Below are 25691 nucleotides of genomic sequence, written 5' to 3' on the forward strand. Positions count from 1 at the left end.
ACAATCTTTATGTTTTATGTATGAAACTGCAATTGACTCTCCTTTTGTTTACGCACCACAATAAGTGCGCAATCATGACGGGCAGGATTCCTTTTACAGGGGTTGGCTTTGGATATTTCTTTTACATTAATGCACCGCCCCGCAATCATTTGTTTACACACCAAATAGTTGCATCAGTTTGCCGTTGCAATGTTTTCTGCAACCCAATAATAAATGTCAGCGCGTCTGTCTGTCTAATTGGACATGGGTTTGTGGGCTTGGGAAACTGCCAGGGGGGGGGGGCATACAGCAAATACAGTTTTCAGTTAGCTAATTTTCCCATAGTCATCAATAGCTGTCGACGCAGGCAAAAACCAAATGGCAAGGGAAGAGGCAGAGGCAGAGCCAACCCGCAACCTCATCGTGAAATGGAAATTAATTATATGTCAACAGCATGATTACAGGCGAAATTTAACTAATTTGATGGCAGGAATATAACCATTTGTATCTGTGTTGATAAGATAATACCCCCCGAAAAGTAATTTATCTAGTTCGATCGGCCCAGCAATTTGTTATCAGATTTTCTACGTCAATTTCTACGTTGATTTAGTTCGATTGTGAATCATTTTGGGTTCACGAAAGTTCACACAGAAAATGATGCGCGCTTCGCTTGAAACGATTAGATAATCGATGCACGATTATGTGTGCTTTGATTAATTGAAATTGATTTTGAGTGCATTTGACCCCCACGGGGGGGTCATCGACGGCTGTCTATCAGGATGACAGCATTCTGGGAAAACCCGCACATCCGATGCCATTTTTATGCGCATAAAAACAAGTCCACGTGCTCAATGCGAGTCATTTTGCAGGCACTGAATGCCGCTGAGGTGACTTTTGGACACCGCTCCACCATATGGGCGTCTCTTTCTATGAACAAAATAAGCATTGGCCCAGTCCGTCCCATCTTATCTGGTCCTGGAGCGTGAGCCCTACGGCTCTGACCTGTCACTGTGCTGTGACGAGGAGATTCCGAGTGGGAAATGTGTACGTACGTAATTTATAGATTATGTATAATGTCAGGCAGTCAGGGGGGAACTTACCTGTGAGTGGGCCACGCGGGCAGTACCCGTTGGGGGGTTCAAGGTGAATGGAAATCCAATTAAATGATTTTCACTTGCTCTTTTGAACGTTTTTGGTTTTCTTTATAGCTATTTATAGTTGTTGGTTGGTTGGGGGGAGGCCTCTTGGCCTCTTGTCGGGTTTTTCCAAAGGTCACCTTCTGTGTTGTTGTTTTTTATATTCCGCTTTTTATTTTGCTTGAGTTGTTTTCATTTCGGTTTTTTTTCCTCTATTCCTTGATATCCTTTACTTTTTTTTGGTTCACTTTTTGTTGATGGCTTTTGTGTGGTATGGCATTGGGCTCTTCGGCTTCTGCTGTTGATTATAATCCTTAATTAGTCTAACGAGTTGCAAATTAATCCACTTTCCCTAATTAAATTGCCTGCGCCGCGACAAAAGTATAAAACAACAAAAATTTGAATGAAAAAAAAGGAACAAAAAAGAAAAGAAAAAAAAATGAATTTAATTCTTGGCCGAATAATGCGATGCCCTTGCTGAACTGAGCTTAAAGATTGCTCCAATGGATGGTGAAATCTCTGACAAAATCATGGAACCCTCTGTTAGGGTACACAATATGATGGGGGAGCAAAAAAACGCTTGAAATTCCCACAGAGAGCGCGCTGGCAGCGAAATTGTAATTAATTCATTAGCCAGGCAATTGACAATTATTGATTATTGTTTTGCCTTTTCCATTTTGAATTAATTTTAATGTACATATGTATTTTCGTTTCAGTTTTCAGTTTTGGTTTCATGTAGCTTGTTATTAATATTTTTATTTTTTTCTGTGGCATTAGCTGCACAATTTTGTTATGGCCCGCACGTTGTTCATTTATTTAACTTTTAATTATTTTGAAATGTGTTCTGGTTTCATAATTGGCAGCCCATTGTTTCTACCATCCCCCCTCTCTGGCCGCACTCTTTCTCTCTCTGTATTTTTGTGATTCAATTAAATACATTGATATTTATTTACGTTTCTTTGTGGTATGAGCCATGGGCGACCCGACCCTGTCTTGTGCTCATTTTCAATTTGGCTCCGGACTCGCTCAAAATGTGGCGAAATATTTAATTTGACATACAGAATTGAACAGATTTTAATTGTTGCAAGTGGTACAAGTGAATAAAAGTGGTTTTTGTGGTGAAAACTTGCAATTTGCCTAAGCCACATGCCACGTCAAATCAAAAGACAATTTGCTTGATATTTTGATGGTAATTGGCTAATGTTTTAGAATACATTGTAAGCAAATTTTACACAAAGTAGGAAGAATATGGGACATTTGTGGGATTTTTAAAATACGATAGAAATACCGACGGGAATGAGAAAAGGGAATTTATTGAGAATTGGGAATTGAAATGGTTTCAAGGGTTAAAAGAGGCGTGAATGATGCCAAATGGAGCATGAAAAATCCACAGTAAATAAGTCCTAAGTCAAATATCAACATATTGGTGATTTAATAAACATTATCTTTAGTTAATCTTATTTTTAAACCCATTTTAGTCTCAGAAATGGCACTGCCGCGCTTTGATTTCCTACTGCAACTATTTCCTATAAATATTTAAGCACTTATTTAAGCAATTATTGTTAACCCGTTGTAATATTTGTTGCATTACTGTCTCGCTAAATTCACACACTGTACACGTGTAGTACTTGTTGGCCTGCTTTTAGTGGCTGCTTCGCTTGCCATTTACAAAATTAATTGGGTTTTTTGTTTAATTGTTTTTGTTGCTGCACTTCATGCTTTTTCTTTAAATTAATTTCATGTATTTTATAAGCGTTTTATTTCATTGAATGCCGTGAGTACCGTCCAAAGCGTTTTATTTCATTTATTTGTGAGGTATTTATGAGGGTTTTATGAGCATTTTGTTTTGTTTTGTGCACCCCGAACCGAACTGCTAATTAAAACTTGAACTCTGGCTGCACCGTAATGGCAGTTTTGTATTTTGATTACCATTATATAGTTATGCATTTTGCTTTTTTTTTGTTTTTGTTTCTTATTTATTATTAATATGAGCGAGGGGGGAACAGGCATTTATGGCCAGGCGCGCAATTAATGGGAAATGAACACACGGCCGGCCATAAAGTGGACTTCAATTACGAACCCAAAACACACACACACAACAGCAAATAAACACACACACACACACATAAATGGAGGTAGATTTCAATCGAATGCTTTATTTATAACACCTTTTTGCCAACTGAATTTAATTGAGTAATTGAAATATTTGTGTGCAAATGAAAATTGCCTTTTTTGTGCACAATTTCAGCTTCATAATTTATTTATGAGAATAAGTCGAGTGTGGCAGCATGCAGTATCTGTGTGTGTGTATCTGCAAGATGCCAAATATATAAAATAAAATAAATTGAAAATCAATTGGCGGCAGTGCGGCTGCGTAGCCTGTCAGCCAGCGTGTTGCGTCGCTTTGACAAATTGCCCCGCCGCCGAAGACCGGAGACCGAACTGTCCAAGAGAAGAGCCGAGTGTCGAGCGTGCGAACCAGCAGCAAAATGAAATGAAAGCCACAAAACAACAACAAAAAGTAGCACAACAAAACAGCGCGAAAAGTGGGCAAACAGCAGCAAATGCGAGTGGTGGAGAGGTGGTGCCATGGCAGGGCAATTAGCGGGGCAATAGGCAGAAGTGGTGTCCCCTCCCGTAACAGCTGTAACATTTGAAATATTTTCCCGGACAGCAGTGTACCTGCACTTGCAGCTTAATTATTGTTGTGTGTGTGTGTGTGTGTGGTGGGGTGATACTTGATAAATTCCTATAGCTATGGGGGCTGGCCCCTGCCCTGCCACTCGGATGATGTCGTATTATAAATTTCATTGCTGATTGCCCGACGGAATCAACGCACAAAATCAACAATTTAATGGGAAATGCCAAGCAAAAATCATAAAAGAAATGAGCCCAGTTCGATATAAATACATGGCACACACACATGAAAATACACTCATGTCTGGCTGTGTGTGTGTGTGTGTGTGTAATATCGCCTAATGGCGCTTGACGTTGCTTTTTGCTGTTGCCCGCGCGCTAATTCCTTTGACCAGCAAATGCGACAATAACAAACAGACGAAATGCTAATTAGTTTCATGTGTGACTAATGGATACGAAAAGCGGCACACACAGATACACACACACACACTGATACGAGCTACAGCTACAAGATACGTTTGCAGAGATACACATGCGTGACTGCCGCTCATTGCTGTTGCTGTTGCTTTCTGTTGTTGTTGTTGTTGTGGCACACACACACTTAATTAAAATAGTACACTTTTGGATAGCAGGCATAGCAGGCTCTGAGGGGGTCTCGTTCCCAGTCCCAGTCGCAGTCCCGTGTTCCATTCCCCGCCCGAGACCCACTTAGTTTTTGGCGTATCTTTTGTATGGCCTCATGCCTAATTATAATTATAATTACGTGTAGTATAATAAGCCCGGCGCGTAAATTGAATTTGACTTTTTGGACCCCCGGTCAACGGGGTTTACCGGGTTTTCGCTTTGGGCATTTGGATTCTCTCCCCTAAACGGTTTTTATACCGGCGGTGTACGCGGCGCGGCGTTCGGCAGCTAAACCAAAACAGAGCCCAGAACCGAATCTGTAGCGAAACCGAACGGAATCGAGCGTAACGTAGAGGCAGAGCAAGAGCCAGACCAGAGACCAGGCCAGAACGCACACAATCCGATACCGAAACCGACCACGACCACGATGGCAACGATTCTGAACGACTTCTGAGTGTGAGCGCTATAAAGCACGAAAAACGACAACGACAACGACAAACGTTGATGATGATGACGATACCGATGATGATGATGATGATGTTGATGACGACCAACAACAAGAACGACGACTGTGTTGCTGCTGCTGCTGTCGCTGTCGCTGCCTCTGTCGCTGCCTCTGCTGCTGTTGCTGCTGCTGCTTCTGTGAACTGCGCCGTGCAACTATTTAACGACGACTGAATGTGGCAATTATGTATCTAGATACATTTTGGCCAAACGCAGACTGCTGTCGTTCTGTCTGTCAGTCTCCCTGTCTGCTGTGTGTGTGTGTGTTTGTGGGGGTTGCTAAACGAGGGAACCATCATAAAACATATTACTATAATTACAATTATGGTGCGCACTCTCACACTGAGAAGCACAAACACACAGATACAATACACATAGCTCTTATAGCTGGTGAAAGATAGAGATACAAACAGTTGCCGCGCGCACGTGAACATAACGCACGGCAATAAAACACAAATTTTCATATGCATTACGGCTTAATTGTATCTCGTTGGAGTCTCGTATCTCTGTGTGTGTGTGTGTGTGTGTGTGTGTGCTTGCGTGTGTGTGGGAATCTCATAAATTGGCGCTCGTCTGGCCATTCGGTTCAGTTCGTTTCATTGCTTAGCAACATGTTGCTGCCGTGCGACGCGACGCGACCCGTCTGCCGACGCTTGTTGCTGGCTGACTTGGAGCTTTTGTATCTTTGAGGCTGACTCCGCGCTGCTTGTTGGTTTGGGGCGATGATTATTAAATGCTGAATGTGTTTTATTGCTTTGATTGTTCCCATGCCTTCCTGTCTTTCTATAGCTCTTCATCCGCTCTCTCTCTCTCTCTCTCGTTCTCTGTCTCGCTCTTCTATCCGCTCTAAGTATGCTCTTCTGGCTGTATCTGTGTATCTTTTTGCATTGCAAATTGCCGACGTCGCTGGCTCTGGGGGTCTCTGTGTCTGTGTCTCTGTCTCTGAGTTTGTTTTTAATTCTCTATAATTGAGTTATATGTACATATACTTTAATAAGTTGGCGGCGGATGCTGCTTTGGGGAGTGTGCACTTGGCTGGTGTGGAGTTCGTATTCTGCTGGTTGTTGCTCTTGCTTTGGTTATGCTCTGGCAAGGGGAATTATGATTTTGATCAGAAGTTTGCAATGCAGACCCTTGAAGAGTTAAGCTGAATCGATTAGGATTAAGCGCAACAAATTTAAATCTGATTTGTTAACTTAATTCAACAAAAATGTAGCAGAATTTTCGCATTTAATCTGTTAAAATACAGAAAAAAAAAATCCTAAAACTCTGTGATAAATTTTATTTTTTTGATGCTAATTTAATAACGAATTAAAATATTTTGTAGAATTTTTCATTTAAAAGTTAATTCCATAAAACGTAGAATTCAATTCTGCATCACCAAAAACCAACGCAATTCCAATCAGCTTACACCTGCCCCATTATAGGGTAGCAATCTAGTTGTTCTCGATCTTTTTAGAGTTATTTTTCTGCCGTTGTTGTTGCCACAACGTTTAGCGCTAATTAATGCTGAAGCAACGGCTTTCCATTGCCAGTGCCCCAGCTCCAACCCCAGCCCCACAGCCTTTCAGCCTGGCTGCGCCGGCTTTGTCTTTCGCTGCTTAATTGTTCACTGAGATTTATTATTTGATTAATTATTGAGATTTTGTGGCCAAAAAAAAAACCAAAAACTTTACCCCGCAGGTTTTCTGTGTGTTTTCTCTGGCTGTTTTTGCAGTTCTCTTTTTGGAATTTCTTTCAAACGTTTTTTCGTGGAGTGGGGAGGGGAGTGGGGAGCTTGCTTGAAGCTTTTCTTCGGCAATAATTGGTGTATAATTTCATTTCCCGAGAACGAACCCCGCTCTGGGTCACTGCACACACAAAAGCCATTCACTCTGTGCCTTCCTCCATATTTCGTAATTCAATTTGTTGTTGCTGGCAGCGGGGTGGGGTGGAGGATTAGTCAGCCCCCACAGCAATTTGTGTGTGTGTGTTTTTTGTTGTTATTTATAAGTAATGTGTGTAGGGAGCGAGCGACAGCTCAATTAGCTGTAATGAAGGCGATTATTAATGGGCGATATTATGCTATTGATAAGACCGATTACTCATGCTCCCCCAGCCCCGTTTTGTTTGATTTGCGATTTATTTTTAGGCTATCGCCAATTGATTTCTACGTATAATTGTGCCCAGTGATTAATGCGTGGCCATAAGTCTGTTGCACTGCCGAGAGAGAGAGAGCAGCAGCACCATAATCGTTGAGCTTCCTAATGATCTGGCAATGAACTCTTAAACGGTTAAAGTTTTTCATGCTGCCCGAGCAACAGTTTAAGCTCGCACCCCCTCCCCCCGCGCCAGCCATCATTAGAGTGGAAGCACAACAATGGGGCAATAACAATGACCCTCTTCGGCGGCAGCCTGATTGCTCATTTCAGGCAAAAATTGAATTGAAGATTCGCAGCAAGGGACGCGGACGCGGACTCGCAGTCCCAGTTCAAGTGGTGCATGCAAAAAGAAGGAAGGAAGCAAGGCAGGACAGGGACAGACACAGAGCGAAAGAGAGAGGCTACTAAAAATAGCTACGAAAATATGAAACAAGAAATAACATCAACAAGAAGATGCTGCGATGCTGATGTTAAAGATGAAGCAATTTAGATACACTTGAATAGGAATACGAAGAGGCACTGGAACTGCGACTGAGACCGGGACCCACTTCAAAATAAACACAGCAATAAGAAGATGGGAATCTCTCCTCATGGTTTGAGGCTGCATGCAAAACAAATTGTGCGTTGCATGGGGTGATGATGCCCGCTGATGAATGCTGTTGCTGCTGCTGCTCTTGCTGCTGCTGATGATGCCCCTGATTATGATGATGCTGATGAAGCCAGTCAGTCCACTAACACACAAAAAACACGGCCTTACTTTTAGCTTCAATGGATTTGCTTTGGAGTTCAAATACGAGTGGAGTGCGAGACTGCAAATTTTAATGACTAAATTTTCAGATTTAAATACGATTTTGGTGGCACAACTTTGATTTTACTTTGATGTTTATTGAAGAAATTGTTGCTTAATTTGTTGCTTATTACCTCTAAGGTTTAATTAATTTTATAGTTCAATTACAAGTTCCCACATCACTGGTTAACCCACCTCAATGGGCTCACTCTTTGACGAGCGAAAAACACGCGGCGGAACAACGGAACAAGCGCTCTAACGATGACGACAAATGACGGCGACGGCGACGGCAAACGACAAACGATGATTACGATTGAAACCGGCCGCGGCAGCCCGTTCGGTTCGGTCGTTAACGCAAAAACAAAAATTTACAACTGTGAATGTGATTGCCCCAAAGCGCCAAACAAGCTCCGCAACACACAAGCGAGGCATGCCCCAGCAACATGTTGCGCGTGTGGCAAAGGATGGCCCAGGCAACATCTGACTGGAATGGGTTGTGTGGGGAGGGGGGACTGGCAAGCAAGTAAATAAACTTATTATAAATATCTCCACTTAAGCCAAGCGATGCCCGCGACACGGCACAGTGGGGCCATTTAATGCTGCAGGCGGCAATGAAGACGCGACGCTGCAAGGGCAGTGGAATACTCTTTCAGATTGATTGCTACTAAGCGCAGCATTAAGCAATGCACCACTCACTTCCTTCCCGTCTTGGCTTATCAAACAACTGATCGAAATCATAATACCCTATTTGCAAGGGTAACAGAATCAACAGCAGCAGCAGCAACACGGAGCTGCAAATGCGCACACGCAGCGCTGAAATTGCTCTCATTCACTCACTCATACACACACACACGAAAGAGCCGGGGAGGGGAGAACGAACTCCTCTCGACATCCCGACAGAAAAGCAACAAAAAGCATTAAATGATGACAACAACATTGCGCTTAATGGACTTCTTGCCCGCGTTTGAGTCTCAATTCAAAAGTGCATTTAGAGCTCCCTTCTCTCTCGCACTCACTCACTCGCTCTCTTTATGCTGCTCTCCCTTTCTGACTCGCTTCCGCACTGGCTCTCCTGCTCTCTGTCTCTGTCAGCCCACTCTTGTTAGGGTTTGTATGTAGAGATGTGTATCTCTCTCTCTGGCTGTGCTTATCCTTCTCTGTCTAATAGCGTGTTTGCTCTTGTCTGGCGTTATAAATCCATTATAATAAAATCATTTTGTTGTTTTATTAGCCTGGCAGCATGTTGCCAAGCGTGCTGCTGCTGCTCTCTTTCTCTCTCTCTCTCTGTGCCATTGGGAGTCAAGTGCTTTGGCAACATGTTGCGCTGCTCATAAATATTGCAAGTGTTTTCAATTAGCTCACATTCTGTGACTTTCATATTAAATGAGAGCGCGAACTACGTGTATATGTGGGGTATGTGTGTGTGGGGTGTATATTGCTGTGTGTGTGTGTGTGTGAGAGAGGGTGGTTGGGCTCTTGCTGGAGTTGATTCCAATTATAAATTGCATGGCGCATGTGATGCAATTAAAAGCAAAACAGAAAAAGAATTGAGAACAAGGCACGAAAGGTCAGCATGGGGCAACGAAAATGTACATACCCTTTGCCGAGGCATTGTGTAGCCTTGGAAATAAAGGATTTTGTAATACTTTTAATGCCAAGCAACTTATCCTCTTCCTTAGAGTTCCGAGAGTGTCCTGTAATTTCCACTTTCTACCCCTTACAGATTGCACAAATACAGCTTTAGTCCAGCGGGGTGGTCCAAAAGGTCAAAGTTTCTGAGGTCAGGCAAATGGCAAAAAGGAGTTTGGGAGCTCTCCAGTTGCCAGCACCCAGTACCCAGTTCTAGGAGTCATGCAATCAACGCACTTCCGCTGCCAGTTTTCAGAAGCCGCCGTCGCCCGTGCCTGTCCCCCCATTCGTGTGCCAAGCCAAGCAAAATGTCATTGGGCACTCCTTCTGCTAGTTGTATCTACATATGTGTGTGAGTGTGTGTGTGGTGTGTGTGTGTCCCTGTGTGTTTGTGAAAGCAATTTCCGCTCGAGTCCGCAATTAAAAAGCAATATCATCTGGAGTCGACGTAAACACAGACTTGCATTGAATGTTCATGATGTGTTTGTTAAATGATTGCATAGAAAAATCCAACCAGCCTCAGCTAGATGGATCAGATGCACTTGCAGGCTAGCTGCAGATGCAGATTGAGATACATATAAGCATGCACATAGATACAGTTGTAACTGGCAGTGTGTGTGTGTGTGTGTGTGTTGTAGTTGGGCAGAGTCACAGGCGCCCAGCGCCCAGCAGCAAAATATATTTCCCTCCAGTCTCTGTTTGCTCATATTCTCGTTTCTGCTGAATTTGGCAGCACAAAAAAAAAAGAGAAACAGCAAAATAAATGGGAAAATATGTAAAATGAAATTGCCAACGAGGGGTGGGTGGTTGCCATCGCTTGTTGCATGTACGAGCATACATGTATCTGTGCCTCCTGGGTGGCCTTTTCCGTGCTCTGCTGCTCTTCCAAAGAGTTAGCCTGTCCCCCTGGCCCCTGCTCCTGCTCCTTCCTCTGTTTTGCGGATGTCTGAATGTCGGGGTGTGTGCCCTGTCCTGCCCAGCCCTGGCCCTGGCCATGTGTTTCATTAGCGTATTTATGGAATTTTTATGCGCTTTGCGACATTTAAAAAGTGTGAAATATTCACGATGCCTCAGTCGCTGGGGCTAAATGTATTTGCCAAATTAAATTCCTCGCCCGCAGTGTGGGGTGTGGGGTGTGGGGTGTGCAGCGTGTAAATTTAATTGAAAGCTGATTCCTGGCACAATGCGAATTCCAATTAGAGTTAATTGGATGTGACAGGCCACACACACAGTACACAGTACTAGCACTGAAATAGAGATACACTCAGAGGGGGGAAACTGCATTTTGAATTTCAATTTAATGGAATAAAACTTAAAATAGGGCGAGAGACTAAGCTGAAGATTGAGATGATGTGGGAACACAGGAAGTAAATGCAATTTGAGAGGAGGAATACGAATAATTGGGTATTAATTACTGCTCTAAATATAAATATTATAAATGCATCGATTTCTGCATAAAGATACGAGCACAATGATACATTTGGGGCATTGATTTTAAAGTTTTTCTCTCATTAATCACCCTCATGCTTGTTCCCAATTAAACTTCTATTATGGTGGATATTTTCTCTTGTTTTTCCTCACTCGAACCCTGTCTCTCTCCATTGGCGATCTGAATAAAAGGTCTTGTCATTTGTGCATAAATGTTCACTCAATAAAATGTCATAATTAAAAAGTATTTCCTCTGTTTTTCTTGCTGCTGCTGCTGTTGCTGTTGCGCCTGCCTGAATGACCTTAATTGCTGCTGTACGTGTGGCAGCGATTCGAATGTGCCACATGGCTAGCTGTGGAGTTTTACCGTACGTGTGTGTACGTGTGTGTGTGTTCGTGTATATGTGAAGCTGTGCTGCAACTGTCAAATGAATAAAATTAAGTGTAGCACTGACTCTGGTTTTACCCTCCGCCTCTGGTGTTGCCTCGATTGCTGCTGCTGCTGCTGTTGCCTGTGTTGCTGCCGTGCAAGAGAGCAACACGAGCGACGGCAACATCAACTGATGGCAGGATATGTTGTTGCACTAATTGAATGTGGCATGCTGCAGCAGCAGCACCACCACCACCACCAGCCAGACATCGAGACAGACAGAAAGTGGAGCCTGCCTGCCCTGCTGCCATCTCGCTCTGAATCTGTAGCCTGTATCTGTGTCTGTATCTGTGTGTGTCTCTATCTGCATCTGTGTCTGGCACACAAGTAGCTTCATTTTGCGTCACAATTCGCATTCGGATTCGCATTTTAAGTGCAACTTCTGCTGCTGCTGCCTGCTACTGCCTCTGACTGTTGACATGGCAATGCAATAAAAGTGTGTGCCTCAGCCTCAGCCTCAGCCCCAGCTCAGCTCTGCAATTTTCAGTGGCAGCCAAAAGGCGACAGACATTCCGGGTAAAAGGCAGGCAGCGGGCTAGGCAGCCTGCCTGGGAGGCATCCAACAGATGGCAATTGTTTCCCATTATTGCTTATGCTGATGATTAAGAGCGAAAGAGCGCCACAGCTGGAGGAGGAGGAGGAGGTGGAGGTGGAGCCTTCCTGCTGCTCTGCTTCTCGACCACACAAAAGCCATTCGCCCAACGGCAGATTAAAATGTGTTAATGGCCCCCATCCATACCAAGCCACCCCAATCCACTCTCCGTCTCTCTCTTTCTCTCTGTCTCTCTGGCGCGTACGAATCACAAATTGCCATCAATTAAGATCACAAAATGCCAGTCGAATCTCTCAGTGAATTCCCCCCCTTGTTCGCAGATACTTGACTCTCGCATAGAGACATAAACATTTACGGGATTTCAACTTTTGTTTTTCTCAACATATGCAAATCCAGCCTCAGCCCACGCAACACTTTTCAATGCCTTTGCCGTAAACTTCTTTGTCTGCGTTGATATTTTATTGCCAGTTATTGGTGTCAGTCTGATGTCTGATGTCTGACATTCGCTCGGGCTTTGAACATTTAAATTGTGGAATATTTGCTCAAATATTTATATGCACTAAGTAGTTGGAGAAGAATAGATAGATAGATGAGAGGAGATGAGTTGTCTCCCCTGCAGTGGCTCTCTCTCTCTTCTTACTCATTATTGCGTAGTGGAGGTGAGCATAACAGGCAATGGGCAGTTGAGAGCTTGAGAGAACTTGAGAGCTGTTAGTTCTTCGCTCTTTATATTCTTACTTTACCATCTCTACCCCGTTCTTATGTTGCTTAAATTAAATAATTAAATATTTATTAAAAGTATTAGCAGAATTTCATCGTTAAAAGTTTTTAAAATAGCTGAAATAGAACCCTCTACGCACACGAGGTATCCCCCAGTCGTAATGCTCTCTTCCCACTGTGTGCAGCTCATGAACCTATTCTGCTTTGCTTTACTCTGCTGCTGCTGCTGCTGGTGTTCGGCATTCTCTTGGCTGAATGCCTTTCTGATTGTCTGTGGTGGCGCTTGGTCTGTTTGTTTAACCACCAGCAACGGCAGAGGGCCTATAGTGAAGTAGCGTGGAGCGGTGTAGGGCTCAAGGAGGAGCAGCAGGGGGAGTCGAGGCACAAGCGCAAGCACAGACCAGCAATAGACTTTAGTGCCAAGCTGGTTCATAAGCCTGTTTATGTGTCTGTCTCTCTGTCTGTCCCTCTGTCCGCCTGTTGTCCTCTTCCCTTATGTGTGTCGGGTGTGGGTGGGGCAAGGGAAGCTCGTCTGTATTATTCTCTCTCTCCCTTTCTCTGTGTTACAGGAAATTCCATCAAATTCCTGTCGGTTATGTGCACTGAAATGAATAATATACTGCCATGAAATTAGGTTATTACACTGAAAGAATGGCAAGCCAAGTAATTTCATTAGCTGAATTCCATCCACTTCTCTGCTTTGCTGTTGCTTTGTTTTTGTTTTTGTTTTGTCGTTTGTTTCAGTTGTCCAACTGGGTGCCTGCTGGTGCATTCTATTGCCACACGAACTGCAGGTGAATATTATCATTTTACATACAGCCAGTCAGAGGGGAGGGTGTAGTGGCGGGTCGGGCATGTTGTCATGGCTCCTGTTGCTCTGCTCGCTGCTCTGCTCTGCTCTCTGCCAACTAGCAGTACAAATCGCTTGCTCGTATTTAGACAGGTCCCCGGTGCTGGCATGGCATGGCAATGCAAAGCCCACCCACGCTTCTACTTACAGGGGAAAAGTATCTTTTACTGGTGCTTAGTTTGCCATTTGCTACGAGTATCTCCAATGCCTGCTTGTTGTCGTTCTTGTGCGGATGTTGTCTCTACTGCTGCCACTGCTGCTGTTGTTCCTGCTGTTCCTGCTGTTTATGCTGCTGCTTTCTGCTGTTCCTACTTTATTCTCCAACAATTTGCTACATGAGGTCGGTCGGTTGGTCGGTTGGTCGCTCTGTCGGTCTGGGTTGCTTCTGTGTGAGTGCGCAATATGCTTTAGGGCGGATGGGGGGAGCCATAAGAGCCTTGGCAGTCACAGACATCAACTTTGGGCACCACCCACCCATCCGTTCATTCTCCATTCTCCATTCTCGATTCTCCATGAGCAAAAGTCAAGGTATTTTACTTGTGAATTGTTTGTAAGTGGAAAACTTTCTGCACACGTTTCCCCATAAATACAATCAAAATGCGAAAGCAACACAAAAACTAAACAAAGAATAAATATGCAATGCAATGGTGAAGCTTAGAATACACTAGGGAGTGTTTTACAGGGTATTAGAAACGCTAATTAACGTATTTATGATGATTTTGGTAGAGTTATTTGCGGAATAAATTTATAGATTTATTTTGAATGGAATTCCTATGCATTTTGGTGGATTTTCCATAAAAGAATTTGTTGAAAAAGATGTCGTAGTTTTTACGAATTTACGATAGAGATTGTTTTACAGGATTTGGCAGGAGTAGCGTGAACTAGGGAATATATTTTTAGTGATATTGGAAGCTTTATTTGCTTATGTTTCTTATAGATTTTATAAATAGATTTATAGATCTTTATAGATTTATTTGTAATTCAATTTATATTCATTTTGGTGATATTTCTAAGAGAGGAATTTGTGAAAAAACATTTCGAAAATATTTTATTTGCTTGCTCATTTTTTAGCTTTATTGTAATACAATTTCTATGCAATTTGGTGGATTTTCTATTCAGGAATTTGTGTAAAAATATGTTGGCACTTCGTGGAATTATTTGGTATTTCATTGCACATTATTTTATAAGCCGATTTCAGCTGTAAACTGTTACTGGACAAACCAATTTCTCAACCAATTAACAAACACTGAGACCCTCTCCTTCAAGTGTTTAATTCTCTTTGCCAAAGAATATTCCCAGTGGTTGTGTGTAGCTGGAGCGTTTTTCCACTCTGTCGCTTTTTGCTGCAATTGTTTGTCGCTGCTGAGTGTGCAAAATCCAAGAAGTTACTTTGCTTGGGGCCTGGCCAGGGCTTTCGAGAGGGATTTCATGTGAATCGAGTGACAATAATTAATGCGAACTGAGTTACGAGTGCATAATTAAGGGGAACTTACAAGAAATTGCCATGACATTGAATTGAATTGATAAGTAAATTGCATGTGTGCGATTTTTGTGCTATTAACTGCCAATGTCTCTTAATCCCAGTGCCCTGTCCCACTGGGGGTCAAGCAGAGGTAAAATCAATTACTCAACCAAAGCACAGGTGGGAGAGCGGCTGGGGGTGTGGGCTGTACATCAAAGTACATCAGGCAACAATGGAGAGCGAGCGGCGATAGCGGATGAGCATCAATCACATTTCGTGCATTCATTGCCCGGCGGCAGCAACCCCCAAAAATTGCAGAGTCCATTTGTGGGGGGGAAGTCGTCTGTCAAACATTCGCAACGGACACAAAACTTCATTCCACTCGATTGTCAGTTTGTTGCACGATGCGAGGGGGGACATGTGCAGCAAGCACTTGGTAAATTAATCAACCCTTGCTGCAGCGTGTGGCAGAGTGGCAGGGTGGAGCTGGTTGGGGGCGGGCATGTCTGCAGGGCAACATGCCATAATTACGTTTTAAATGCTGCCCCGGCTCCGCACATATTTTTGTTGCATGCATAAATGCTTTTAGCTGGTTCGGTTTGTAGCCATGTAATTGCAACAATTGGGCGCAGACAAAGGGCAACAGCTAAAATCAATTCAATTCAATTAGAAGGCGGCGAGCGCGCGCTCTCACTGGCCACAACATTGTTGCATGTGTGGCAAATGCCATTTGCCAGCAATCACAGTACCAAAAAAAAGAGCCAAATGCAAAAAGCTTAGCCCCAAAAGCAGCCACAAAAAGTTATGGCCGAAGCAAAGCCTCATCAGCCCTTGCCCTGCCCTGCCCCCCTGCCCAGCCAGTGACACCACAAAGCAGAGAGTGTGTCTATGCGTGTGTGTGTGGGGGCATGCCACATAATATGGCCTGCCTGTCTGTTGCAATAATGGCCGTAAATTGCCGGCGCTTCATTATGCTCTGCCCGCAAAAAGATTGCTGGACTTTGGCATGAAATAAATAAATATAAATAATAATAAATAAATATAAAATAAATATTTTACTGCTAAAAATTATTGTATAAATGAATTTATTTATCATTTAATATTATGTCATAGCTGAAATGTTAATTTATTTATGTTTTAACTGCTTTAAAACGAAACTTGGGGAAGGACTTTCTTCGTCTTATTTTTATTCCCCAAAATTACCTCCCCATCGGTTAGTCCCTTGAGTTGAGGGCATCAAAAGTTTCATAGCCAGAAGCCAGCAGCTGTAGGGTCTGGGTGGCAACTACAATATGTGTGTGTGTGTGTGTGTTGTTGTTGCAACTCCAGCTTGCAACTGCAACTGACTGCCATGTGTATTTGCATTGAAATGTTTGTTTGTATCTTTTGCGTGTGCGTATCACATATGAAGTACATTTAGGAAATTAAATGCAATTTACCTTACCGCCCGCCCCTGCGGCTTCTTGCAGCCTTGCCGTGCACACGCCCACAATTTATAAGCCTTTTGGCTACATTTTGTGGCTCTGATTGCAATTATCTTTTGCATTTTGTATTTATTTGCTACACTTTTGGCCCAATTGTCCGACCAATTGTGCTCGTCTTTTGTCTCTGCTGCCTGCTGCCTGCTGCCCGTTCCCTGGACCCTGGTCATTGTCAATGTTCAGTTTGGGTTTGTTCCATGGCTCTGCCATATGTGTGTAAATCGACTGGATTGCAATTGTTTCTCTGTTACTGGGCACTGGGCACGCCATAAATCCTTTTGTGCTTGCTGCCTGTGGCAGGGGCATATTTGTGTGCGGCTTCCAATTTTGAAGTTTATTAATTGTCAATTTCAGGCATTTTTGGGTAGCACGTAGCCCTTTGGGCAATCAAATTTGCAGCCTGAAACTGTGATTTGTGATGGAAGAATCATCGCATAAATGTTAATGCAGTTTTTAGTTAATGTTTTCCCCTAAAGAAACTCTTGAATGCTTGGCCTTATTTTGGTTTTATTTTATTAGGTTTATTTTGGGTTAAAGGTGTTCTCAGCTCATCGTCTTCTGTGCTTCTTGGCCATCAAAACTGACCCCAGCGATGTGGCAGACCCACACCATTCGGATAGTTCTGACTGTTCAAGTTTTCCATCATATAATTGACGTAGCAATCGCGCCGCTGCTCCTCTGGCACATCCTGTATGGCCTGCCACGCATTGCGCTGCAGATCGCTGACTTCGCTTTGAATGCGGAATGGCTGGGAGATGGTCATGTGGCTGCGCTTCTTCCGTGGCATGAGCGCAGCAGGCTCAGGCTCAGGCTCAGGGTCGGGCACGGGGTCCATGTTCCTGGGCGGCTCGTGGGGGGCATCCAGCAGCTGGTCCAGCTCTGGCTGCCGATTTATATCGTTGTTGTTGTAGTCAACATGAAGGCTCGGCAAGCGTATCAGCTGATAGAAGCGTTCCATTATTTATTTGTGTTTATCAAAAGCCAAAAATATTTTTAGTAAAAAAAATACGGCAGTTTTTTTTTGAAAATTCTGCTAAATTATGTGAGAATTATATTAGTGTTTTTGTATTTTTTCTATAAAGATGTTGTCGTTACGAGTTTCAAAGTAAATCTGAGAACAAGTTGGGAAGTCTCCCCCAATAGTTTTTGAAGTACATTTCCAGGACTAACATGATATGGCCTGAAACTTTGTCAAAACTCGGAGGGGAAATCCCATTTGGTTTTTGTATAAAACTTTTTTGTTTCCCTGGCTCATAAGCGATAGGAAAGATACATTCATGTGTATCCATTAGATGCACAGAAACACAGGGTAGGGAGGGGCAGTCATCATATCCATATCGAACCTTGTCTCTGCCTCTCTCTATGTCGTCCCCAAATGTCCAGGCTACAAATGGAGAAATGCTGTCTGACATTTGCTCGTGCTGCCGGGTCGCCCGCCCTCGAGTGATTGGACACATTTAGCCCTGTTTTACCCGGCCCCAAACTGCCTCTCTGTCACACGCTTTGTGCTGCTGCTGCTGCTGCTGCTGCCACCATCGTCATTACAAGCAATTTAACTCGACTGCCTGCCTGCCATCAAGTGCGGCAGCTGTTTGGGTGAGTGTGCGCCCCGTGCCCCATAATGGCAGCACATTACGATCTGTAAATGAGTTCATTATGGTGCTGGCTCAATTAATAACTTTTCGAATCGGAAATTGTGTGCCTGGCAGCGGAAAACTTTTGCTACATAAAAAAAACAGCTTTTGGGGTGGTGTTTGCTCTGCATCCAACAAGTTAGCATCGAGCAACATGTTGCTGGCAACACGCCATGCAGCGCAAACGCAGTTGCTCGCGCGCTCTCTCACTCTCTCTTAATCTGTCTCTGGTTACAATTTATGATGGCTTTTGGGGTCTGTGACTGTGTGTAATCACATTGTTGCCATTTTCACTTCATTATTTTGCTTTAATACGAGGAAATTTTTGTTTTATTGCCTGCATCCTTCGGATTCTGTTTGCGTAAGCTCGCTCTCGCTCTCTCTCTTACTCTCTTTCTCTCTCTATGTTGCTGTCTCCTTCTGCATGTCCTTCTCTGTTCTGCCACACTTGTGCTTGTTACAGTTGGTTAAGCAACAAGGCCAGGTTGGGAAGGCTTTGCTTGCCAGCCAGCCAGTTATCAATGAAGCAACCGAACATGTCCCTGATGCTCTGTCGCTTCGAGCGACCTTGTTTGTGTGGGTGTGGGTGTGGGTGTGGGTGGGGGCACTCCATTCTGGCTGCCTGTCTGCCTGTGTCTGGCTGTGTGTGGGCGGGAGCGTGCCGAGAGCAGACAGTAATTATTATGCCATGTCCAGCGAAAATTGATTCAATGAAATATCTGCAGCCTGGACATTGTGTTCGAAGAGAGAGAGCGAGAAAGAGAGATGTTGGGTCAAGGGAAGGAGCTTCTCGTTATCCTTTATCGCATTGACACGGCACAGCTGCGTTTGACGATTACGAAGCAAGACAGCCAGTCAGGCAATCGATGGAAATTACTCGGAGTTTCTAATACAATTTTGTTGGTAACTTTTTTCTGCTATTTGCCATTGGTACAGCTAAATTTCAGTGATATTTGACAGTCTCTCTGCCCTTTAAGCTGCTTCAATTAGCTGCAGCCATAAACTATAAATCCCCAACCCGTAATAAACCAAAATATTATGCTAATGAATCCATCAATATTTAAGCAGTCGCCTGGGGCAAGTCAGTTTCCAGCTGCCAGCTAATTAAATGGAATTATAATTGCATTTAATTATCGGTGCCCAGGCCCAGACCCAGCCGCATTCTATGGCCACATAAAATGTCAACTGCATTAGCATCCTCATTATCAGCCGGGCAAGCGGCAACACTTTCGGTCTCCATGCAGCATGCTGCATGCCGCATCCTCAGGGCTCCTTTGATCTGTGTGCCTCGCTTCGACGTTGCGCTTGTTAAATTCGATATATGTATATTTGTACACACATATATATCTTTTTTATGGGTATGTGCAACGACCAAGGGGCATACTTCTATCTGTGTGTGTGTTTTGGCTTTTATATTTTCGTTTTTAATTACTTTTGCGCTATTTTTAAGCTGTCTGCGGGGCCGACAACATCCGAAACCAGGTCCCAAGTAAGGACAGAAAGCAGCCTCTACCCTCGCTGCATCTTTACTAGGTGTTAATTTATTTTTAATTTTTATTATTTATCAGTGCTGGGCGATCGCTGTGGCGCTGTGGCGCTCTGGAGTGGCTCCCATCAAAGAGCGAAGAGCGATCTTCGCCAGAGAATCTCTACCAATGCCATTCCAGCACTCGTTTCTTGTGCCATTCCGTATGTCCATTCCATCATCTTAACGTTGACGTTTCTATAGCATGAGGTGCATGCCTCTGGTCCCGGGGCACTCTCGCATGCAATTAATATCATTTTTATGTTCTAATGACATTCGTTGCGCTGCATTTCGTGTGCATTTAGCGGGGACCCGGACCGGGGCCGGGGCTGCTCCCGAAAACTCATCATCGCTCAAAACGGCATGGCAGGCACGAATCTTTCAAGTTGTAAAAACGCCATTAAATTGGCAGCGAAGTGCATGCCGCCCCGGTCCCAGTCCCGGTCCCAGTCCCAGTCCCAATGATCACTCAACAGAGTCGCGGATGATGCCACTTTGAGAGCAGGGCCTGCACCTCCATCCCCGTCTCCATTTCCATTTCCACACACACTCTGCCCATTAAAAGGGAGAGAAGACCCTGGGCCACATTTAATTTACTTTATTGACTTTAATTAATTTGTATGTTTTTGTATCAATTTTAGTCCCAGAAGAAGCAGAAAGAAAAATGTTGTGCGTTTGCTCTTTTGTTGTAAATATCATAAATATTTCGTTTGCTTGGGCGCTGGGCCATAAAATATATCTGTGTGGAAATGTAATAAAAATTAATGTAGATATACATATCTACATTTTGTGTAGAAAGTTGTGGGCGTGTGGGTGTGTGTGCGTAGCTACTGTTCCAATCACGATTGGCATCTTAATGGTCAATAAAAACTAATTAAATGTTTTTAATACAGTCAGTCCTCGAAAAGAGTTGAAGAGATCGATCAAATATGGAAAATTGTTGCATAAATCAACACACAGAGATTATCAGTGGAGTGTCAGCAGAGTGTGAGAGAGAGAGAGAGAGAGATGCAGCTGCTTTTGAGAGTGGTGTGGGCGCCATGGCAATTGCCACAAAAGATATTTTAATTGTCTTTGTAGCAGCCACGGGCGAGGGCTAGTCGTTGACAGCGCACCAAATGGCAGCCGAAACATGTGATGCCCTGACATACCCTTAAATAATGCTTCATTTTCTGCCCTGAAACCGTCAATACCCAGTTCGAAAGAGCATAGAAGGGCGACTCATAATGCCTGCCTTCGGTTGGCTCCTCTTGCAGTCTCCTCTGTTTGTGCTTCCTCCTGCTGGTGGGTCTCCTTCCAACCGCCTGCATCTCTTTAGCATCGACAGAGTTGACTTCTTGGCTGCCGCTTTGAGTGCTGCTGCTGCTCCCTGCTGTCTGGGCTCCACTTTCATTTCCCCCCCACACCCAACGAGACCCAGGGGCCAGGGCACCACTCTTCGTCAAACACAACAAATCGTTTTCATTGCCGCTCGGCAAAAGCATTTTCAAAATTGATGCGGTGTCTGCGTTTAGGTGGAAAATTGAATTTTCATTTTCATTTTATTTCGTTGGTCTGTGTCGGGTCTGGGTCTGCTGCTGGTTCTGGTTCTTGTTCTGGTTCTGGCTATGAGCAGCATCGTCTGTGCTGTCGTAATGCCCAATGCCTGATGCTTGGGGTGTGTTAACTCAAATTTGATGAGGTTGAGGTATTTAAATAAATTGTTGCATGCGTTCTGTTTGACATTTTGTTATTTTTGCCGTTGATTGGTGGAGTTCGAGGTGCTCTGCGGCCCCATGAAAATGTCACCCGCAGTCGCCCACACATTTTTAGTGGATTTTTTGGGTTGAATTTGTATCTACATATGGGAAAGTGGTGCTTATGTTTTGGTGTACACCTGCTGCGAGTGGAGCACTCCCTTTGACGAGACAAATGTGTTCGAGTTATTACTTAAGTTTGAATATATTTGATAGCAAAATGTAACTGTAGAATGCATTTAGTTCAGAATTACATTAGTTTCTTCATTAAGTATTATTTGTTGTTTGTCTCTCTCTCACTCTCTCATCTGGCTCATTTACTGCACGCAGATTAGAGTCACCAAACGGCAGCTGTAGCTGGCACTGCACATTTCCTACCTGCCTTCTGTTTTCTCGCTCTCACCTCCACGCTGTAACTGTAATCAAAGCTCACTCTATCGCCTGTCTGCTGTGTTCTTCTTTGATCCAAGTCGCGCCTCTCTCATTTGTATTGAACATTTCTAAGCATTTATTCAGTGTACAGTCGTCGTGTCGTTCACTTTGTGTTTTATTTTTCCAATTTTTTTTAATTTTAATTGATTATGAAAAAGTTACAAGTTAAGGGCAACGGCAAAGCGCGCAAAGAAATTGCCAAGAAAATGTCACCCGAAATGGATTCCGAAAGCGCTTCATCAGAGCCGGAAGGCGAAGAGTCAGAACAAGATGCAGAAGAGTCCCTAGATGAGCCTACGAATGGCTTCACTTTTGACCATGTGGGTCATCCCGAGGCTCCAGAGTCACATCTCTTTCCCACTCCACCGCCCGATGCCAGACCCAGCACGGCAGCACGCAAGACCAGTGTCATCTCGAAGATCCTGAATGCCATCGAAGTGTTGGATAGCAAGACCGGATCATCGGTGCAGGCCATTGCCAAGTACATTAAGAGCAATGGCCATGAAGTGACTGACGAGCGACGCTTTGGTCGGCAAGTGCTGCGATCGCTGAAGGCTTGCGTTACCAACGGGCAGGTGGTTCAGATCAAACGTTCGTTTAAGCTCGTCAAGAACACCCCGAAACGGCGCAAATCCATGGAGCAAATGAAGAGCCATCAAGCGCAGGAAAAGGCCAAAGAAAAGGCTAAAGAAAAGGAGCTGAAGAAGGAGGCCAAGAAAGAGGGCAAAAAGGAGGCCAAAATGCAGGCCAAGCAGGAGGCCAAGGAAGCCAAGGCCGCCGAAAAGGCAAAGGAAAAGGCAGCTAAACAAGTGAGTAGAAACAATCATTTTGGGCCAATGATTGCATCTAAGCTTGCAACTCAACCACTTGCAGCCCAGTAAAAAGAAGAAACTGACGGAGGAGAAACCCTCTCCCAAGGTTGCGGCTGCTGCACACGTCACTGCCGATATGACAGCCCCAATTACACCCAAGATGGATGCGTCAGCAGAAGCCTCGTCCTCCCCATCATCAGAAACAGCCAAGACCAAGTCCAATACCGACTCCAAAGCCAGAACAAAACAAAAGAAACCACGAAAATCGATTGGAACTCTGGCCCAACCCATGGTCAAGTCCAAGATAAAAGTCAAGGATGTTAAGCAGCTGGTGGCCGGCAAGGGCATGGATATGAACGAGTTCGGCGATGATGTGGAGGCTGAATCTGATATGCCTGAGGCGCAGGCCACCTCAACACCACAGTTAAAGGGCAAGGCCACGCGAAAGCGCAAGTAGCGGAGGCTCCAATTTTCTCCTTTTTATTTATGTTTTATTTTCGAGTTTAATTAATTTATGTTTTATTTTCCAGTTTAGTTAATTGTTTTGTGAATTAGAATTAAATGTTTGCTCAAGCTAAGAGATTTTTGTCCAATAAGTGAACCTCGGCACAGCGCCGCTTCTAACCATCCATGAATGTTTACATATGTACATTCGTGTATGTATGTACACATGTATGTATGTATGTATGTATGTATGTTTGTACATTTTTACATGAGAGCAAAATTATGTGTGAACACAGTGCAGTCAGCTTCATCCACCTTACAGTAAGCAGAAGCTCGCTTAAAGTGTGAAGTGCGAAGAGAGAGAGATGGAGAGATAGACTCAAATGTGGAGAGAGCAAATGCAGCTGGCGTGCTCTCACGCTCTGCATTAACTGTTGGAAAGCTCTCACCTGCTGCGATTTCGCTTTGGCTTGTGCATGGGATTTGGGGTTGATCTAGTTTGATCTAGTTTTTGTTTACACTATCTCCTGATTTTCGTTGGCATTTTGTTGGACATTTTCGGTGCATTTCTTCTGTGTACTCCGAACGCACTCAATCAGCTGGTGGCCTGCAAAGCTACTGAAGTGCGCAATGATCTCGAGGTGCAAAGGCAAATATATAATAAAAATAAATAAAATGAGTTGGTTATTTATAATTTATAGGGACATTTTTTATATTTTTTATGAAAATGTTTTTGTAAATGCAAAGTTTACACTCTAAAAAACAAATCTCTTGAAATTTAATTCCTGATTTTTGGGTGACATTGATAGTTATACACTCCATTCGATTAGCAAGCCGATTAGTTCGTTTTTATGGCCACTTTTGGTTTACATTACCATGCCGGTAGTCAAGAGTTTTTTAACTGCCCATTAACTGGCCATGGCCGAGCCCACTGATAAATCTAAAATCAATTATAAAACATCAACTTCAAACTGGAATCTAAGACAAATTATCAGAGCGTTAGACGGGCCTCAATTTAATCTCGGCCCAGGCCCAGACATTCCTAATTGCAAGTGGATGTGGGATGGTGGGGCACGGAGCAGTCACTCTCTGCCTCATTAGGTTATCTCTGCCCATACCTGGACCGTAAATAGAGTCATCAGCAGTCGATAAACGCTATCGGATCATCGCTTTTATATTGCTTTGCTCTGGCCCTGCTCCACCCAGCCCCTGCTCCGCCCTGCCCTGCCCTGTCTGATTAATGAAGGGCGAACTCAAACTTGGAACGTCAATTGCCGTCGGCTGTCGTTCATTTAATTGCTGCCTCCTCGGCGACAAAGCTGTAAATAAGTCAAAGAACAGACTCAGACTCTGACTCTGGGCCCACATCGCTGTGTCGCTAACCAGACGGCAACTGTTGCCGACGGCTCACTGGCAATGGCACTGGCACTGGCACTGGCGGCACTGGCTGTGGCGGTGGCTGTGTTTGCTCCTGTTCTTTTATTTTCTGTTGCGCCTCATTGTCTCCCCGTACTGTTGCCCCTGCCACTTGCTGTCGGCACTTAAACGACTGGCTGCAACATTCTTTGCTGACAACGCAGTAATTAAAATTCAATTGCAATTAAAAGTGCGCACGCAAAACGGGCAACGACAAACAAAATGAATCGCAAAGCCAAGGCCTGTGGCAAGGGTGAGGGAAATAAGGCCAGGGCAGGTTAGGCCAGGAAGCAGCCGGAGCCCTGCAAGGACGCATAGGCAAAAGAAAACAAGTTAGAACAACATGCTGGACGAACACGACTAGAAGATACCTTAGCTGGGCAGATTTACCAATATTTGTGGAGCAAAGAAATGCAATGCAAAGAATGAAATTTATTATTCATAAATCCTCCATGATTAAGGACATAATATACCCTTATTCAATACCTTTTATCTAGCTGGGAATTGGTCGCAATTGCCAACATTCTGCCTGTGCCTAGCTACCAACTAGCAGCTCCCATTTCCCAGTTGCCAATTGCCTCCATTGGTGGGCCTTTGCCTTGGTCCCAGTGCGCGGCATTTGCTGCCTTGTCATCGTCTTTGTCGTCTCTCCTTCCAGCCCTGCCCCCTCCCCATTTCTCATATCACATCCTCCTGTATCTAGTTTCGCCTTTCGCTTTTTATTCTTTTTTTTTCTCCTCGGGCGCATTCTTGCGTAGGCGTTTGACGTGCCGCTGATTAGCCCGTGCAGGCAGTTCTCAGCCCTCTCCCAGCTCAGCTGCTGCCATAAGCGGATACTTGAGATCTCCGAGTTTCGCTTTTAAGGCGAAATTAACAAATGAAAACACACTCGCAAAAACCGATCCACGAGTATCACAAATGCTGAGCAGGTCTGGGAATCATACCCGCTCGGGTCGGTACTCCACATTTTAATTGCCGCCGCTGCTGCTGCTTCGTGGAAACCGAGCAGAAGAATTCTCGGCGAAGCGAAACTTCGGATGTGATTGCATGTCAAATGATACAATAGCTAAACACAGAAGCCAACCGATACCGAGTATGAATGCAATTTGTATATTTTTGCAATTAATTGAGTCGCAAAGACAGGCCGCTCTCAACAACAATTCGTTTGGGCACCAAGCTTGATAATTCTCCTTAGTTGGCATTGTCATTGGCGGCGGTAGTTCTCATGAATTTTGGTAGCTTAACTTTGGGTTGGTTTTGTGTGTCAGCGAATTAATGCGTTTTATAAATAAATTCAAAATTAATGGGAATCGTAAACAATTACATAGCCG

At 44.0% G+C, this 25691-nt stretch overlaps 3 protein-coding genes across 3 annotated transcripts in view; 1 reads left to right on the top strand and 2 right to left on the bottom strand.

The window, feature by feature from the left end:
- LOC117898207 (mucin-5AC) overlaps positions 1-4881 on the bottom strand; it is a 44832-nt gene extending 39951 nt beyond the window's left edge. Inside the window, exons 1-2 of the mRNA XM_034807428.1 lie at positions 4516-4881; positions 1073-1413 (exon numbers count right to left, since the gene is read on the bottom strand). The gene's annotated coding sequence lies outside the window, so the exon portion shown is untranslated. The remainder of the gene's footprint in view (positions 1-1072; positions 1414-4515) is intronic.
- Positions 4882-16886: 12005 nt separating this feature from the next.
- LOC117897079 (male-specific protein scotti) lies at positions 16887-17447 on the bottom strand. The gene has a single exon (XM_034805715.1). The coding sequence runs from the start codon at positions 17317-17319 to the stop codon at positions 16936-16938; it is 384 nt and encodes a 127-aa protein (XP_034661606.1). The 5' UTR covers positions 17320-17447; the 3' UTR covers positions 16887-16935.
- Positions 17448-21750: 4303 nt separating this feature from the next.
- Positions 21751-23074, top strand: LOC117898283 (histone H1-II-like). Its single transcript, XM_034807537.1, has 2 exons — positions 21751-22497; positions 22562-23074. The coding sequence occupies exons 1-2, from the start codon at positions 21838-21840 to the stop codon at positions 22955-22957; spliced, it is 1056 nt and encodes a 351-aa protein (XP_034663428.1). The 5' UTR covers positions 21751-21837; the 3' UTR covers positions 22958-23074.
- The last annotated feature ends 2617 nt before the right edge of the window (positions 23075-25691 follow it).

Source organism: Drosophila subobscura, chromosome O, assembly GCF_008121235.1.
Source record: "Drosophila subobscura isolate 14011-0131.10 chromosome O, UCBerk_Dsub_1.0, whole genome shotgun sequence".
NCBI classification, from domain to species: domain Eukaryota; kingdom Metazoa; phylum Arthropoda; class Insecta; order Diptera; family Drosophilidae; genus Drosophila; species Drosophila subobscura.